Here is a 17,454-nt window from a genome sequence, read left to right on the forward strand (position 1 = left end):
TTCTAGGCACCTACAATATTTTTGTGTGTTTTAATAAAATCAAACAGTTTTATACTATGATATCTGCTCAGGTATTTTATTTGCGTGCATGACGGTACACCATCTGAGAAGGACCCATAGGAACAAGCCATTGGAGACTTAGGGGTATATCCCCAAACATAAGCACTACTGACCTGGCTAGCAATAGTAGGTCAACAACCTGTGGCATGTGTCTGTCTGTATAGGAACACTGGAGGAACTGAGAAGTGGAGCACCTGTTTAAATTTACACAAGCACTTTATCAGGGACTTTTTACCTTGATTTATTCACAGGTTAGGATTACTTAGCCTTAATGTTATTTTGTATCACTATAGAATGTCTGCTATGGTCATCTATATTTTGCCTATGAAGGTTTACAGCAGCACAGTTTATTTATGAAATTAGACTTTAGGTAGTTGGCCTCAAGATACTTTTGGCACAGTGTTCAGCTCCAAACTTAGGAAAACAGTGCAAGGTCAACCCTCCAAGGTGGATGTTCTAAAGAGGACAAGATAGTTGATCTTACATTTCTCCTGGTTTGCTAGAAGGTTCCTCTTTCTTCTCAGGAACATCAACAGGTTTTTGCTCTTCTTCCTGAAAATTAAGAAGAAAAAAAATCTCTAAACAAAATAGTTTTCAAACACTGTGGAACTGCTACAAATCCATTTATTAGGATTTCAGTGTTTTAATAATGACTGACAATGCTTAATGTATAAAATTGTAAATAAATAGCTGCGCTAAGTATTAATATATAAACGCTTAAAAAATCTTCAAACACAGCAAACAGCAGCTACGCTAGTCATATACTGACAATATGTGGACAAGATAGAAAATATAAATATGTAGCGCTAAAACATAATATTAAAAAGTCCATAAATAGTCCATATAAAAAAAAGTTTCCAGGAGATCCCAGTGAGAAAATGCACATCAACCAGCACTGAGTAAAAGAGTGAAGTAGATCCGCCACCAAGTAAAGTGCCAAAACACGCTTACCAGACGGATATGATAGACAGGCATTCAAGCTATAACTTGGCAAACTGCATATCACTGTCATAGGGTCATCATCCCAATCCACTTCTCAGAGGGGAGGTCTCATAAGTATAATATCAGGTATCACATCAGATCAGGAACCACTCAGAAAGAAGATAATACCCCTCATAGTGTAGTAAGTAATCGTCAATCATTTATTCAAATAGGAATACAACTCACATTGAGCAGGGGGTATCTGAGCACATAAACGCCGATCAGCGTGGTTCCGGATCTAACCGACAAGATGGCCGCGGTTGTCCTCTACTGCGCATGAGCGTCCAATCGGGAGCGGCCCAACGAGTTTCATCATACGCAAATTATGTTTTAGACGTTTATATGCTCAGATACCCCCTGCTCAATGTGAGTTGTATTCCTATTTATTTGAATAAATGATTGACGATTACTTACTACACTATGAGGGGTATTATCTTCTATGAGCGGTTCCTGATCTGATGCGATACCTGATATTGTACTTATGAGACCTCCCTCTGAGAAGTGGATTGGGATGATGACCCTATGACAGTGATATGCAGTTTGCCAAGTTATAGCTTGAATGCCTGTCTATCATATCCGTCTGGTAAGCGTGTTTTGGCACTTTACTTGGTGGCGGATCTACTTCACTCTTTTACTCAGTGCTGGTTGCTGTACATTTTCTCACTGGGATCTCTGCAAACTTTTTTATATGGACTATTTATGGACTTTTTAATATGTTTTAGCGCTACATATTTATATTTTCTATCAATGCTTAATGTATAACTGAAGGAAAAACCTTTCTTCTTTCGTTTTGGATGGAGTGGAGAGAGATTGGAACACCTGTTGGTTTTTATTGCTGTCTGTGCCCCTGTTAAAAGGAGATTCTTCGTATTTACCATCATTGAAAGTAAAAGAAAATGCCAAATTTTGGATTGTCCCTAGAAAAAGTAAGAGGGGACATCTTCCAATGGGGACACTAATTCTGGTGACCTGGGTGCCACTTAGAAATTTCTTTTAATTTGCAGGGATTTCATCACACATCTTGTTTGGCTATGGAACAGGAAGTGATGGAAAAAAAAAAATCTGACAGGAGTTATAAGCCTCCCTTACTCTATCCAAAACAAAAAAAAAAAAAAAAAAGTTTTACCTATAGCTCTACTTTGAGACTGAATTGCAGGCAGATATAAAATACACAAGGCTAATTCAGTTCGATTTTAATTAAATTAAGTATATATGTAAAAATGAGAACTATATTTTATTAATATTTATGAAATGTAACAAGTGCCTGAATTTGACTTTGTATCGCCTTCTCGTAAACCTCCGTATGGCAGAACTGGATGACAGATGGAGAGAAGAGTGATGACCTTATCACTACTTATTTACTGTCCAATCACAGGCAGGGGGGTTAGAAAGTGACCAGATTGTATTACCAAACTGCAGAAGAGAAAAATAAAGTCCTGGCTGTGCTACGCTTTGTAAATCTCAGGACTGGATAGATAGAAATACACTCCTTTGACAGGTAAAACGGCTCTTTTATATGTATTTTAATAGTGCATTGGGCCACCAGATACCACACCCCTGTCTAGAAGGGAGATCTGATTGATCTCTGCTGCAGTAAAAGGATAAGATCATCTCTTAATAAAAAATAACTTAAAAAAATAAATAAATGCACACCTTTTTGCAGGTTTTTCTTTCTTTTTTTGTGCCTGGAAAGCATTGCACCCTGCAAAAAGCAGATTGGGGTTGCCATGCAGGACTCCTGCAGACTTGTCAGTGTATCTGTCTGCTCGTATGGGCAAGCAGTTACATACTGACAGGAAGAGACAATGAACTGCCTAGAATGCTCAATAATGGCCTGGTAGTTCATTGAGAGCGACAAGCCACAAAGGCTGTCAGTACTTGTAGTTTCCCCATTCACAGGAATCTGTGAATTAATGATGTGACAGAGCAGGGGGAGAAGATCCCCGCTTGCTGTCAAAGCAGCGGATCGGGGAGATGCTGCAGGAGTGGGAACACGTTCCACCCTACAAATGAGTGAAACATGAACTTACCCTTTAAGTAAAATTTACAGGCCTTGTCCCTCCCTCAGTCTGTAACTGGACAATGAAAAGAGAAGCAGCACATTGATCAGCTCAACTTTAGGTCACTCTGTGTTTTTACCAGCATGATCCTTGTTAGCACATAAGCACTGCAGCACAGCTGAAAGGATCCTTGTACTGATACTCTCTCTTTCAAAATGAGCTCTGCTGTACAGGGAATGCGAGTGATTCAGGTACTTACACTGCTTGCATTCAAGAAAATATATTTAGGGCCCGTTTACACTAGAATGCAGTGCAGGAAAGCTGTGTTCCCATGTGGCTTCCTGCACCGCATTTCAATCACACTTGCCTTGTGATCAGCTGCGGGGGTCAGTGCAATGATAACGACACCCCAAATGCAGGTCGCAAATGCAGTGCATTTATGGAAAAAAAGTACCATGTGGTTGTGCATTTCAGAAATTAGTGCATGCACTACTTCTGGCGCGATGCGATTTCAGCCCATTCAAATAGGGCTGAAATAGCACTTCACAGAACTGCATGTGAATCACACACTAATTCCTATGCGATTCACATGCAGTTCCTAGTGTGAATGGGCCCTCATTGATGTATTCAATTATAAAGAGTTGCATTCATTTGCACCTGCCTGGAGTTCAGCTTTAAGCAACTGAGTCTCTTTGAAAGTTACTTGTGAACTTCAAATGGCCGTCATCAAACGCTTACCTTGTGAACAAGTTTATATTGTAATCGGATATCAAAATTTAACTATTTACAAAAGGATTTTTAAAATGCTAAAAGATTTGATTCAATTCTTACATGAAAAGAAAAAGCCTACCGTATTTACTTTGTAAATATTCACTTCAGTTATCCAATTATGCACAAATGAACAATCCATTGTGTGAACAGATCATCCAAGTAAAAAAAAGTGGGTTGAGATGTTTGGATATGCATTGATTATTAACTTAACTACACTAACTTAAAGTGTATCTCCACTTCTGCAGTCAAATTTCAGAACCACCACATATACATTTACACAGCATACCTAAAATTTGCTGTCCAGCGTGAACATATAGATGGGCAAGTTGTTATTCCAGGATCATGGCTGCTGCTATGCCAATTTCATGCAAAAGTGATCTGGGTGGCTCAATTTACAGCACTTTGGGGCCTCCCCCCTCCAGCTGTAAGCAGTTGGGTTAGCTGCCCACAGAGCATATATAGAAACATCTGTTCCCTGATCTCTTTTGTGACTAATGAAGGCGTAATTGACAAAGAATTTGTCGGTTTTGGTTTCAATGCTGTGTTTCCCTGGCCCTCACAGCCAGGAAAATATCTGATCAAACTATCTGTGTGTGATCAGATGCTTTGAAGGGTAAGGAAGGCACTAGGGGGGTCTCCATAAAGGTTACCTGTCACTGCCCAAAGGCATCACAAGGGGTCTAGTTAACCCCTTATGGTAGCAATAAAGTATAACTATAAAATTAAAAAAATTTTTTAGATTTTTACATTTTTTTGGGGGGGGGGGGGGGGGATTCATATAAAAAAAATTTGAAAAATATTGTTATTTTTTCAAAATGTACGCTTTTTTTTGTTTATAGCGCAAAAAGTAAGATTCGCACAGGTGATCAAATACCACCAAAAGAAAGCTCTGTTTGTGGGAAAAAAAGGACGAAGGACGTAAATTTCGTTTGGGTACGGCGTCGCACGACCGCGCAATTGTCAGTTAAATTCGCACAGTGCCGAATCGCAAAAAGTGGCCTGGACGTAAGACAGCAAAATCCTCCGGTGGTAAAGTGGTTAAATGGAAAAAAATAAATAAATAAAAAAAGTGTAAAAAAGCTTATAAACATAATAAAAATGATAAATAAAATGTTTTAAGGCACCCCCCACCCCCCCAACCATACGAATGCAAACGCACACATAGGGCCAACACCCATATATAAGCAGTGATTGCACCACACAAGATATTTTCACGAACTTCAGAATGAGAGCAACAATTTTAGTGCCATAAGCTCAAGTTTTAAGGCTACACTGATAACCTGTAAAGGCTTTTAAAGAGCGGCCTACGGATACATTTTAGGCACTAGTTTGTAGCCATTTCACTGGCATGCACAATTTTAAATGTTCCCACATTTGGTATCCATTTACTTGATGATACCACATCATCTTTTATATTTTGCCAATAAAAGGAGGTATTTGTGCTTGTGTGCACTAAAATTTATTTAAAATGCGTTTTGTATAAGGTTTGATAAATGGCTGTGCAAAAATTGTGCAACATAAGTTACAACAACCACCATTCTATTCTCCAGGGCCCCTGCTTTCAGAAAATATACCATGTTTGGGAATTCCAAGTAATTATTATTTTTTTTTTGCTAGGAAAAGTCAATTTTAACATGTGCTGTATACGAAAAATGTCAAAACATCCCCAGACAGCAGGTGGTTAAAAATGGCGTTACCTCGGTTTCATCACCTAGAACATCTTCTTCATTGGCCTCTTCTTCAACTGTTGGGTAAACAAGGAAACGAAACGTTACATTTTAAGACTACGTTCATTTTAAATGCAGAATGAAAGCCAGCATTTTTTAAGTGTTCAAGTAGAACTACAGGCAACATTTTCCTTTTGGATAGAGTAAAGGAAGGTTATAACTTATAAGGGCCAGGTCACACCACATGCAATCCAGTGAGTTTTTCTTCTTCACCAAAGATGCATGGAAAGTAGGTTATATGGTTTCCAATGGCACAGTTCACACCAGTGCTTGCAATTCAAGAAAAAAATGGGAAGATTTCCTTTATCTTCCTGTCCCATAGAAAAAAAACTGGAAGTTAGAGAAAACACCTTAAAAAAAAATTAAGGGAACCCCTTGTGGCCTTTCAGGTCACCAGAACTAGTGTCCCCATTCAAAAGTTTCCACTCGATTCCCTTTGAGGACAACCCAAAATTTGTCATTTACTTTCAGTAAATGGTAAACTGGAAAAAAAATTTGGTTGAATCTCCCCAATGGGGGCACAGACAGAAAAAAAAAAAAAACTAATAGGTGTTCTAAATAACCCAACTCTACTGTTCAAAACTAAAAAAAAAACCAAAAAAAAACAAAAAAAAACAAAACACACAACATTATGCCTATAGTTATACTTTAAGCATTGTCAGCCTCTATTGTTACTTGGGTAGGTTTTCTATAAATAGATGTCATTTCAAGAAGGTGCTGTGCTAGATCAAATAGTGAGCCTGAAGCAAAACCTAGCTTTAAAGGTCTAAAAATATACCAATATACAAATGCTTTGTTACTGCAGGGCGAAGTGACATGTTTACATTATTGCTGGCCCCTGAAGCGGCCACCTTTCCTATGTTCCTGAACTGCTCTGAATATCAAACCTATATTTCATATTTCCAGTCACTCCCCTTTCTCCCATACAACAGGTCTGGCCACTCAGTCCCACTATGCAGTGATACGGGGGGGGGATTCAGGGAGAGAGTCTTCAACCCTATGTAAGCTCTAAGTCTTGTGACTGAATGGAGTAGAAGGGGGGGGGCAGCATTAAAGGGTGCCTATTGGTTTCCCTTGCATGCATAAAAGTGCAGAATTACTGTCAGCAAAAACATTCCACAACCACGTGTGAATATATTTCCCATTATACACCTACAGTAGAATTTCAAATAGATAGAAAGGAAAAAGTAGCTTCTGTGATCAGAGAAGGCTAAAACAAATGATACAAAATCATTAATATATGCTACCAACCAATATCAAACCATGTTATTGAGCTTACTCTATAATGAAATGCAAACAGCAATGCTGATATGCAAACGGCAGCAACCGAAAGCAACTCGTTTTTAGTTTAATGTAGTCAGGTATGCTAAAAGAATGTGTTTATTTCCTGCAAGTTACTGCACTTTAGCTGTACAGTGAGGGAAAAAGTATTTCATTCCCTGCTGATTTGTGTACGTTTGCTCACTGACAAAGAAATGATCAGTCTAGAATTTTAATGGTAGGTTTATTTTAAAGAGGAAGTAAACCCTCCTCTACAACTTGTACCTATAGGCAAGCCTATGATAAGGCTTCCCTATAGGTACTGTAAATATCTCCTAAACATGTACCGTTTAGGAGATATTTACCTTACATGTCGCCAGTGACGTCACTGGCGCATGCGCTCTGAAGGAACGGCCGATCGTGCCGTTCCTTCAGAGCCCCGTGCCGTGACTGTCGGCTCCCGCGCGCGTGCGCGGGAGTGACGTCACCGCGGCTCCGGCCAATCAGATGGCCGGATGCCGCGATCCCGGAAGACGGGCGACTAGACATGTCGCCCGTCATAGAGGTGAGTGAGCGGCACGGCGGGGGCTCGTTCTGAGGTAAGTATTGCATAATGAGCTAATATGTGATGCATACTAGCTCATTATGTCTTTCTTTTGCAGGGTGTAAGAAAAAAAAAAAAATTGATACGAGTTTACAACCTCTTTAACAGTGAGAGACAGAACCAAAAAAAAAAAAAAAATATCCAGAAAAACACATTTCAAAAAGGTTATAAATTGATTTGCATTTTAATGAGTGAAATAAGTATTTGATCCCCTCTAAAGGCCGTACACACGATAAGAAAATCTGAAGGGATTGTTAGTATGGTGCTTTCGACAGCCGACTCAGACTTTTCGGCCAAAAAAATCCTGATGTGCAGGCTATAAAAATTTTTATCGTCCCGTCAACACAACGTCCGATTTTCGTCTCAGTAGTACAGTTTGACGGAAAAAATCTTAAGAGCAAGACTAGGCATGCTCAGAGACAAAAGAACACATACAAAACAATCCAACACATGACATCATTCTGAAGTAGAATTCTGTCGTACGGGAAAATTCGTATGAAAGTAACCTCTTCACTTTCCACATCAAGACTAGCATGCCACAAAAAACCGATGACAGATCGTTCGATAATCTGATTGTGTGTACGGGGCTTTAATCAGCAAGATTTCTGGCTCCCAGGTGTCTTCTATACAGATAACGAACTGAGATTAGGAGCACTCTTAAGCCCCTGGTTCACATTAGTGCCATCACGGAGATCGCATGTAATTCGGAGCGCACTGCTCCTAAATTACATACAATCTCATGTGCAGTGCAAATTTCAGCCATACACTTTGTATGGCTGAATTCGCACCGCATCTGCACTAAACTCGCACCTGACCCTTTTTTTTTTTTTTTTTTTTTTTTTATTCGCAGCAGAATCAGATCGCATAGTGGTTCACACTTGTGCGATCCGATTCTTTGCGAACTTGCAGATCGCACTGCGATATGCAATCGCAACTGGGGTGTCGTTAACTTTTAATTGACAACCCCTGCGTATCGCATATGGCAGTGTAAACTGAACTGCCAGGGGTGCGGATGCGATGCGGGAATCACTCTGCATATTCGCAGCGTTCCCGCATCGCACAAATGTGAACCGGGACTAAAAGGGAGTGCTCCTAATCTTAGCTTGCTATCTGTATAAGGGACACCTGTCCACAGAAGCAAATCAGATTCCAATCTCTCCACCAAGGCCAAGACCAAAGAGCTGTCCCAAGGATGTCAGGGACAGGATTGTAGACCTACACAAGGCTGGAATAGACTACAAGACCATCGCCAAGCAGCTTGATGAGAGGGTTACAACAGTTGATGCGATTTACAAATGGAAGAAACACAAAATAACTGTCAATCTCCCTCGGCCTGGGTCTCCATGCAAGATCTCACCTCATGGAGTTTTAATGATCATGAGAACGGTGAGGAATCAGCCCAGAATTACACAGGAGAATCTTGCCAATGATCTCAAGGCAGCTGGGACAATAGTCACCAAGAAAACTAGTGGTAACACACTACCCCGTGAAGGACTGAAATCCTGCAGCACCCACGAGGTCCTACTCCCTACTCAAGAAAGCACATGCATAGGTCCATCTGAAGTTTGTTAAAGAACATCTGAACGATTCAGAGGAGAGCTGGGTAAAAGTGTTGTGGTCCGGTTAGGCCAAAATCGAGAAGGAGGAGGGAGGAAGGGAGGGAGGAAGGGAGGGAGGAAGAGGAGGAGGAGGAGGAGGAGGAAAAACACACAACTAAGGAAGCTGCAATATATTGCTTTGTTTTGCTTTAGTTGTCCTTTAACACATCATCAATGTGTCAGTCTAAATGAAAACTTTTCCCTGTACTTCCAATGACCACAGAATATTTATTTTTTTTTGGAGTGAGTATGATTTTTACCTATAGGTAAGCCTATAATAAGGCTTACCTATAGGTACAGTAAATATATCCTACGCATGCACTGTTTAGGAGAGATTTACTTTAGATTCAGCCAGTGATGTCACCAGCTCATGCGCTCTGAAGCAACGGCATTACTCATGCCGTTAGATCAGAGCTGTGCCATAGACAGCATATCCCGGGAACCTGGAAGATTGGGTGAAAATGGAAGCGCCTTCAACAGTAACAGCGTGCCGCAGTGCAGACTAGCACATTATGACTTTAACTGCCCAATGCTTATTTTTTTTTTTAATGCGTTTACTACCGCTTTATTACAATGATTAACAAAACGTCTCATAAAAGTGTCTAAATTAAGCACATTTCTATTTACACACTGCCAAGTAAAGGGTCACCTTAGGTTTCTATGGCATAAGTAGAAAGAAATGGAAAATCCAATAAAGATTCCCTAAGAGTTTGTATACACTTACAATTGCAGGGTGGTAAAACCCCAAGGTGGAGCCACTTTTTCTTTTTTACCAGCCCTCAACCGCTCCCACTTTTGCTAAGGATCGGAATTGTACACTTGCCAGGGTGCTATGCTTCACTGCTGTGGTAAGAGTTAGTGAATGTGGGTGCAATGCAGGCAGTTGTCTTGCATTTAGGGGTAAAACAGGCAGGGAGGAGGGGATACATTACCTTCTCACTGGCTGTCTATTGCTATCTGACATGTGATCAGAACACAGATCGTGCTTCAAATAGCAAAGCACGTCTTCCAAAGATGCAAGGGAATCCATAAGTTTTGCTAACATTGCTGTCATAATCAATGTAAAAGCTCACTTCCTGAAAAGTAACTTGTCATACTCTAAACAAGAACAGGTTTTTTTTTTTTTTTTAAAAACACCACACCAAAAAAACACAACTGCATAAAGTTAATAAATACCAGGCAACTAAACAATTAAAAAAATTGCACAGGCCTTAAGACATCAAAACCGAACATTGAGGTCTAAAAACTTACAGTTCTGTACTCGATGGCCATATCTTTCACATAAAATCTTCATCAAATTGAATTTAAATATATAATTCCATGAGATAGAAAGAATAAAAGGTATGCAGAGGAACACAAGAGGTAGATTTCTTTTGAAATATCCCCAAAGAATTGTATTTAAATAAATCAGGCCTGCAAAATGATGCAATTCTACAACAGTCAAAGTACCCCCATTTTATTCTGGGCAATTCACTTAAAATACAAAAAACATTTGCAACCAAATCATTTGAGATGAGAATATTAACATCAATATAAATTAACAGAATTTGAGCTTTTCCAACCGTGTTCCTCTAGATATGTTTGAAGCCTGCTGATCAGGTCACTCTTATTCCCCTTCACGTCCAAACCTCGGGCCACGCATTCCTGTTTGAGCTCTGCCAGCTGCAGAAAAGAAAAAAAACACAACAAAAAGAAATTGGAAAAACCTCAGTATTATATTTAACAATATATTTTACCATACAGCCAAATATCAATGTCTGATGTTTTCTAGTGCAGTTTCGTAAAGTAGAAATTCTAGGTAACAGTCCCTCTCCCCTCCTAACACTTGTGTTGATTAACCTGTGTAAGATGTATATACAGTAAACCCCCCTCCATTGCGGGGGTTACGTTAGGTGCCCATTTCCACCTTGCACCGGTCACATGATTCTTTGGTGTCAGCCAATGGCAGATGCAGGGGAGAGGATAGAGCGCTCAATGTCTGAATGCCTGGGAGCCATAAGCTCCTACAGTATATCCATTGTCAGTGGTCCCTTCTCTCCTGCAGAGTACTCAAGAGTAAAACAATCCCTGTAAAAAAAAGGTTAGAAAGTACAAGTAACTTTTTTTGTGCTAAAAGACAGATTATATCCTCTAACAGACTAGCAGAATGTTAGTCTGAAGATTATCCAAGATGGTTTCTCTAGGCTAGAGTGGCACAGAAATGAATGAGGCTTTAGTGCATTACCTTTAGTTCAAAACAAGATAAACTCTGCACTGAAGGCAACAGGGGGAAGGAGAAGGTGCTGGAAAGCTCGTAGATCGCCGCTTTTACCCGGAAGTGGGGAGCAGGTACCCCGTCAAAGCCAGGCACTCAAAACGTTAGGCGTATGGATAGCTGCACAAACGCCAATATAACTTCAGTTGCTGTGACACAAATATACACCAACACCACTGCATACTTGTCCCCAAATCCATTATAAAGTCACAAAAAAAGTCCATCCAAAGAAAGTGGCGATTACTGTACCACTCTCAAATAGGTTAGTATCCAATTCCGTGCTGTTCCCCGCAAAATAAAATTTCTTACCAGATTGCCATCAATTATAAGCTTGATCATCCATCCCACCAGGGATCCCGAGTCCACTAATATGGTCGCCCCTCTCACTCAGTCATGCAATAAGAAAAATGCCATCGTTGTGCAACATATTTATTCAGTTTACATAAAAACGCCCAGTATAACATGCCAACACGCAGGTAAAATCCAGCAATTCGTATCACTGGTTTCACGCTGCTCCGTCCCCAGAAGCCAGCGTGTGTACCAAGGGCAGGAAGTGACATGCGTCGCACCACTATGCCTCAACGCGTTTTGCATGAATAATGTGTCATCAGGAAGCTTCCCGATGGCACAATCAAGCGAAACAAATTTCCCCGCTGACACCTGAATGTAAAAACAAGAATTAATGGATTATTAAAAAAATGGCGTTAGATCCTCCCCCAAATCCCATACCAGACCCTCATCCAAGCATGCAGCCCAGCAGGTCAGGAAAGGGAGGGGACTTTACCCTGCCCTCAAAGAGCTTACAATCTAAGGTCCCTAACTCACATTCATATATATTCTAGGGCAAATTTAGATAGGAGACAATAAACATACCCCCATGTCTTTGGAGTGTGGGTGGAAACCCACACAGGCACAGGGGGGACATGCAAATTTAAGCCCCCCCCCGAACCATACCAGGCCACATGCCCTCAACATGGGAGGGTTCTTTGGGGCTGCCACTCCGATTGCTCACACACACCCACGATACCGGTGTGTGCCCCACCTTGTTTTCTAGGCTCCGCTTGCCCATCTGCAGGCCTGGGACCGACATTGCGAGTGCCACTGAGTGGAGGGGGAAAACAGAAGAGCGAACATACATCCACCCCTTTTTGCTGCGACCCAGAAAGCAACGTCTATGCGATCTGCATTTCAAAACATTTAGTGGAGCCTGAACATAAAGAGAACCTGTCACCTAAAAATCATCTCATCTGGGACTTTTTGTCCCTTGTGATGGAAGAGTGAATTCTTTTTTTTTTTTTTTTTTTTGCAAAAAAAATAAATAAAAAGTTACATCCAAGTACATAAAATCTTCCCCACCTATACTCACGTACGAACCTAAATGGATGCGCCAGGGCGCCTATGCGTGAAAACAACGATAGCAATACATGCTACATATCACCACGCATGCCGGTGTGAGAGCAATAATATTCTAGCACCAGACCTCCTCCATAACACTAAACTGATGATCTATAGGGGGCTTTTTAAGGGTTGCCTATAGAAAAATACAGGGTTTTGAAGTCTGTCGGAGGAGGACCAGAGGGGAAAAGACCAGAGAAAGATTTTTAATAAAGGACTTCTCAAAATGTCTCGTCATTATTTACATACACTGCCTTTTATGGGGTGAATGGGTAGGGGTACAATGTACCCCATGCCCATTCACATAGTGCCTAAAAGCCTGTGTGTGTGCATGAGGCCATAGAATAACATGGAGGGGTGTTTTTAACCACTTGCCTACCGAGCACTTTCACCCCCTTCCTATCCAGGCCAATTTTCAGCTTTCAGTGCTCTCACACTTTGAATGACAATTGCATGGTCATACTACACTGTACCCATATGAAATTTTTATCATTTTTTCCACACAAATAGAGCTTTCTTTTGGTGGTATTTGATCATCCCTGGGTTTTTTATTTCTTACAAAAAAAAAGAAAAGAAAAAAAGACAGAAAATTTTGAAAAAAAAAAAAAAGTTTATTTTCTGCGAGTAAATTTTGAAAATAAATACATTTTTCTCCTTCACTGATGTGCGCTGATGAGGCGGCACTGATTGGCACTGAAGAGGTGGCACTTATGGGCACTGATGAGGAGGTACTAATACGCCGCACTGATGAGCACTGATAGGTGGCACTGATGAGCAGCACCATCAGTGCCCACACTCAGTGCCCATAGTGCTGCCAGTCAGTGCTAATCAGTGCCTAGATGGGCACTGACTGGCAGCACTATGGGCACTGATTGTGGGCACTGATGGTGGGCACTTAGTGCATTTTATTTACCTTGTGTAATCAGGGCACTGGTGATCCTCTGTGTCCCCGAACGGCTGATCGGCTCTCCTCCATCCTCACACTGCAGTCTCTGTGTGAGGAAGGAGAGCTGGCGATGAGAGATGATCTCATATGTTTACATATGAGATCATCTCTCATTGCATGGGCCGATCACGTGGTAAATGGCCGCTGTGATTGGCCATTTACCACGATCTGTGATTGGCTGTGTCCAAGGGACACGGCCGACACAGATTTTACCCGATGCGCGCTCGCGGGAGCGCACGGGGAGCCTGTCTCTGGGAGGCCGTTTAAAGACGGCCTCCCGGAAATTCGAGTCCGCGCTGCAGTCGTACTTCGGCTATATCGCGGACCGGAAGAAGTTAAGCTACAGAAAAAAAAAAAAAAGTCTGACGCTCCTAAAAGCAGCTACAAAAAACGCCCTGTGTGCATGGGACCTTCAAATGTTTCTTTGAATTGGCATGAAACGATTTATTTTTTGTTTTGTCAAGCTCTTGATAAAGTGCCCACAGCGCTGATCGGTGCCCATTCATGGCTTATTCCTGCCACAACAGTGCTCATCCGTGCCACATTGATGCCAAATCAGTGCTCATCCATGCTCAGTGCCACATCAGTGCTTATCCATGCCTCATTTGTGCCACATCAGTGCTCATCCATGTCACATCAGTGCCACAACAGTGCAATAAGTAGTCAGGAAGTTAGAGGTGGAATTTATGTCCCTAGAACACCCAATGGTGCTCCCTGCATGTTGGGCCTCTGTATGTGGCCAGGCTGCGAAAGAATAAGTTATTACCTGATAACTCCCTTTCCAGGAATCCTCCAGGACGGTCACATGAGAGATGGCTCCTCCTCCTACAGGAAACACAAGCACAGTTAGGTTTAAAAGGCCGCCTCCCAGGCTGCCCCACAGTTGTAAAAAGATGAACTGGCCTGCTTAAGCGACTAGCTCAAACTATAAATTCTAAGTATACCAAACATTAATAGGGTGGGGGTCCACCGTCCTGGAGGATTCCTGGAAAGGGAGTTATCAGGTAATAACTTATTCTTTCCCAAGTCATCCTCCAGGACGGTCACATGAGACCCCAACGATGCATACCTAGGGTGGGACTACTGCCTGGAGCACTTTGCGACCGAAGGATAGATCCTGGGCGGAGACCAGGTCGACCCTGTAGTGTTTGACAAATGTCGAATCACTAGCCCAAGTGGCTGCCTTGCAGATTTGTTCTGCTGAGGCCCCAGCCTTTTCTGCCCAAGATGTTGATATAGCTCGGGTGGAATGAGCTTTGATGCCGGCAGGTAAACTTTTATTTTGTCCTGTGTAGGCGGTGTGGATGGCCATCCTGATCCACCTGGCTATGGATGATTTAGAAGCTGCTTCACCTTTCTGAGTACCTCCAAAAAGGACAAATAAGTTAGCTGATTTCCTGATTTCCCTGGTAGCTTCTATGTAGTGCAAGATACACCTCTTGACATCCAGTGTAGAAAAAACTTCCTCACCTGGTGAGGTTGGATTTTGACAGAATGACGGAAGGACTACCTCTTGCGTCCGATGAAAATTTGATGATACCTTCGGAAGGAAAAGAGGATCCGTCCTCAAGATTAGTTTGTCCGGAAAAATCTTTAGGAATGGTTCCTTCATGGATAGAGCCTGTAGGTCACTCACCCTTCTAGCTGAAGTAATTGCCACAAGAAAAGCCGCTTTCAGAGTAAGATACTTCAAGTTAGATTCCTCCAATGGTTCGAAAGGGGCTTTGGTGAGTGCCTGAAGTACTAATGTTAGGTCCCAAGGGGCTAAGCTAAGATTTTTGCTAGGCCTGGACCTTTGTATAGATTTGAAGAATCTCTTCACTAAAGGATCCTCTCCTATAGGTTTTTCCAGGAAAATAGACAGTGCTGCAGCCTGTACTTTAAGGGTACCTACAGCCAGACCCTTGTCTGCTCCGTCCAGGAAAAATTCTAGCACTGTGCTAATGTCTTTTAAATTTTTGTTGCTGTGCTCCATCTTAAGTCTGTACGTCTTCCATATCTTGTTGTAGATCCTCCTGGTTACGGGTTTCCTGCTCTGGAGCAGTACTTCCGTGACCCTTGTAGAGAGTCCTTTATTTAATAGTATGCTCCGTTCAGGATCCATGCCGCTAGTTGTAGCGTCTGACTGGAGGGGTGATGCGCTCCTTTTTGAGCCAGAAGGTCTTCCTGAGCTGGTAACATCCAGGGTTCCTCCTCCGCCATTTTCCACAGCGGGGAGAACCAAGCTCGTTTTGGCCAGAAGGGTGCCACCAGTATTACCCTCGTCCCCTCTTGATGGATTTTCCTGATAGTTCTCGGAATCAGTTGTATCGGTGGAAATGCGTATGCCAGGCGAAAGTTCCAGGGAAATGCTAGGGCATCTATGCCCAGCGCTTCTCTTTCCTTGTGTAGGGAGAAGAATGACCTTACTTTTCTGTTGTTTATGTGGCGAACAGGTCCACCTCCGGTGTGCCCCACTTTTGTACCATCAGATTGAAAACCTGTTGATCTAGTTCCCACTCTGCTGGGTCCAGTTGCTTTCTGCTCAGTAGATCTGCCAGTACATTTTCTGATCCCTTTATATGCACTGCCGAAATGGATAAGAGGTTTGCTTCCGCTTCCGATAGGATTTCCTGCGCTATTCTCATCAGGGGCTTTGAGCGTGTACCACCTTGGTGGTTGATGTAAGAGACTGTCGTCATGTTGTCTGACTGGATTTGGACATGTTTCCCTTTTGTCTCTTGTTGGAATCCTATCAGTGCCTCTCTTACGGCCGCCAGTTCCCTCATGTTTGAGGATACTTCCTCCCCAGAGTGGCACCAGGTTCCTTGTCTTACCTGGTGTCCTATGTGGGCTCCCCAACCGAAGAGGCTTGCGTCCGTCGTTATCCTGATCTGTACTGTCGGCATCCAGAGTCTCCCTTGAGATAATAAGTCTCCCTTTAGCCACCAGGTTAGCGACTTCTTTATCAATGGTGGGATCTTTATTAAACCGTCCAGCTCCGCGGTCTTCCCATTCCAGTGACTCAGAAGATGTCTCTGTAGGGGTCTCATGTGGAATTGAGCCCACTGCACTGCAGGGATGGCTGATGACATGAGGCCTAGTACCATCATAGTTTCTCTTCTTGATATCTGGCGTAGGTCTATCAGGCGTTTTGTAGCTTCTTGAAGCTTCACAATCTTGTTCTCTGGTAACAGGATTTTTTGTGTTACTGTGTTGACTCGGTAACCCAGGAACACTGTCTCTTGTGAAGGGACTCTGTTTGATTTCTGGGTGTTGATCACCCACCCCAGAGATGTTAGGAAGTTCTCTGTTGTTCTGAGACTTCCCAACACTTCTGCCTCTGACTTGCCGTATATCAGGAAATCGTCCAAGTAGGGAATAATCTGGACTCCTTTTACTCGGAGGACCTGGACCACCTCTGCCATGATCTTGGTAAAGATTCTTGGTGCCGAGGAGATTCCGAATGGGAGTGCCTGGAACTGAAAAAGACGCACCCTTGACCCCGACTTGGTTGCGAACCTCAGAAACTTTTGATGTTTTATGTGTATGGGCACATGTAGGTAAGCGTCTTGGAGATCTAATGTTACCAAAAACGCATCTTCGGGAAGTAGCGTCCTCACTGAGAAGATGGACTCCATCTTGAACCTCCTGTACCTTACTCTTATTTTGAGGTCCTTGAGGTTCAGGATTAGGCGATGTTTGCCTGAAGGTTTTTGTCTTAGAAAGACTCTGGAGAAAAACCCTTCCCCTTGATGCGCTAAGGGTATCTCCTTTATTACCTCCTCCTGTAGTAGGTTTGATATGGATATATCCCAGGCTTCCTTTGCCGGAGGTGTTCCTGGTAGAGAGGTTACCCGAAATTTGTGGGGAGGATTT

General features: G+C 42.3%; 1 protein-coding gene across 2 annotated transcripts in view; it reads right to left on the reverse strand.

The window, feature by feature from the left end:
- The window catches only part of SARNP (SAP domain containing ribonucleoprotein), a 179,355-nt gene that overhangs the window by 135,574 nt on the left and 26,327 nt on the right, over positions 1-17,454 (reverse strand). For both annotated transcript variants that reach the window (XM_082247115.1, XM_082247114.1), the window contains exons 2-4: positions 10,564-10,663; positions 5,510-5,556; positions 545-612 (exon numbers count right to left, since the gene is read on the reverse strand). In XM_082247115.1, coding sequence (XP_082103241.1) covers positions 545-612; positions 5,510-5,556; positions 10,564-10,663 — 215 coding nt within the window. The remainder of the gene's footprint in view (positions 1-544; positions 613-5,509; positions 5,557-10,563; positions 10,664-17,454) is intronic.

This window comes from Pelophylax lessonae (assembly GCF_965119305.1).
Source record: "Pelophylax lessonae genome assembly, chromosome: 2".
Lineage (NCBI taxonomy): Eukaryota > Metazoa > Chordata > Amphibia > Anura > Ranidae > Pelophylax > Pelophylax lessonae.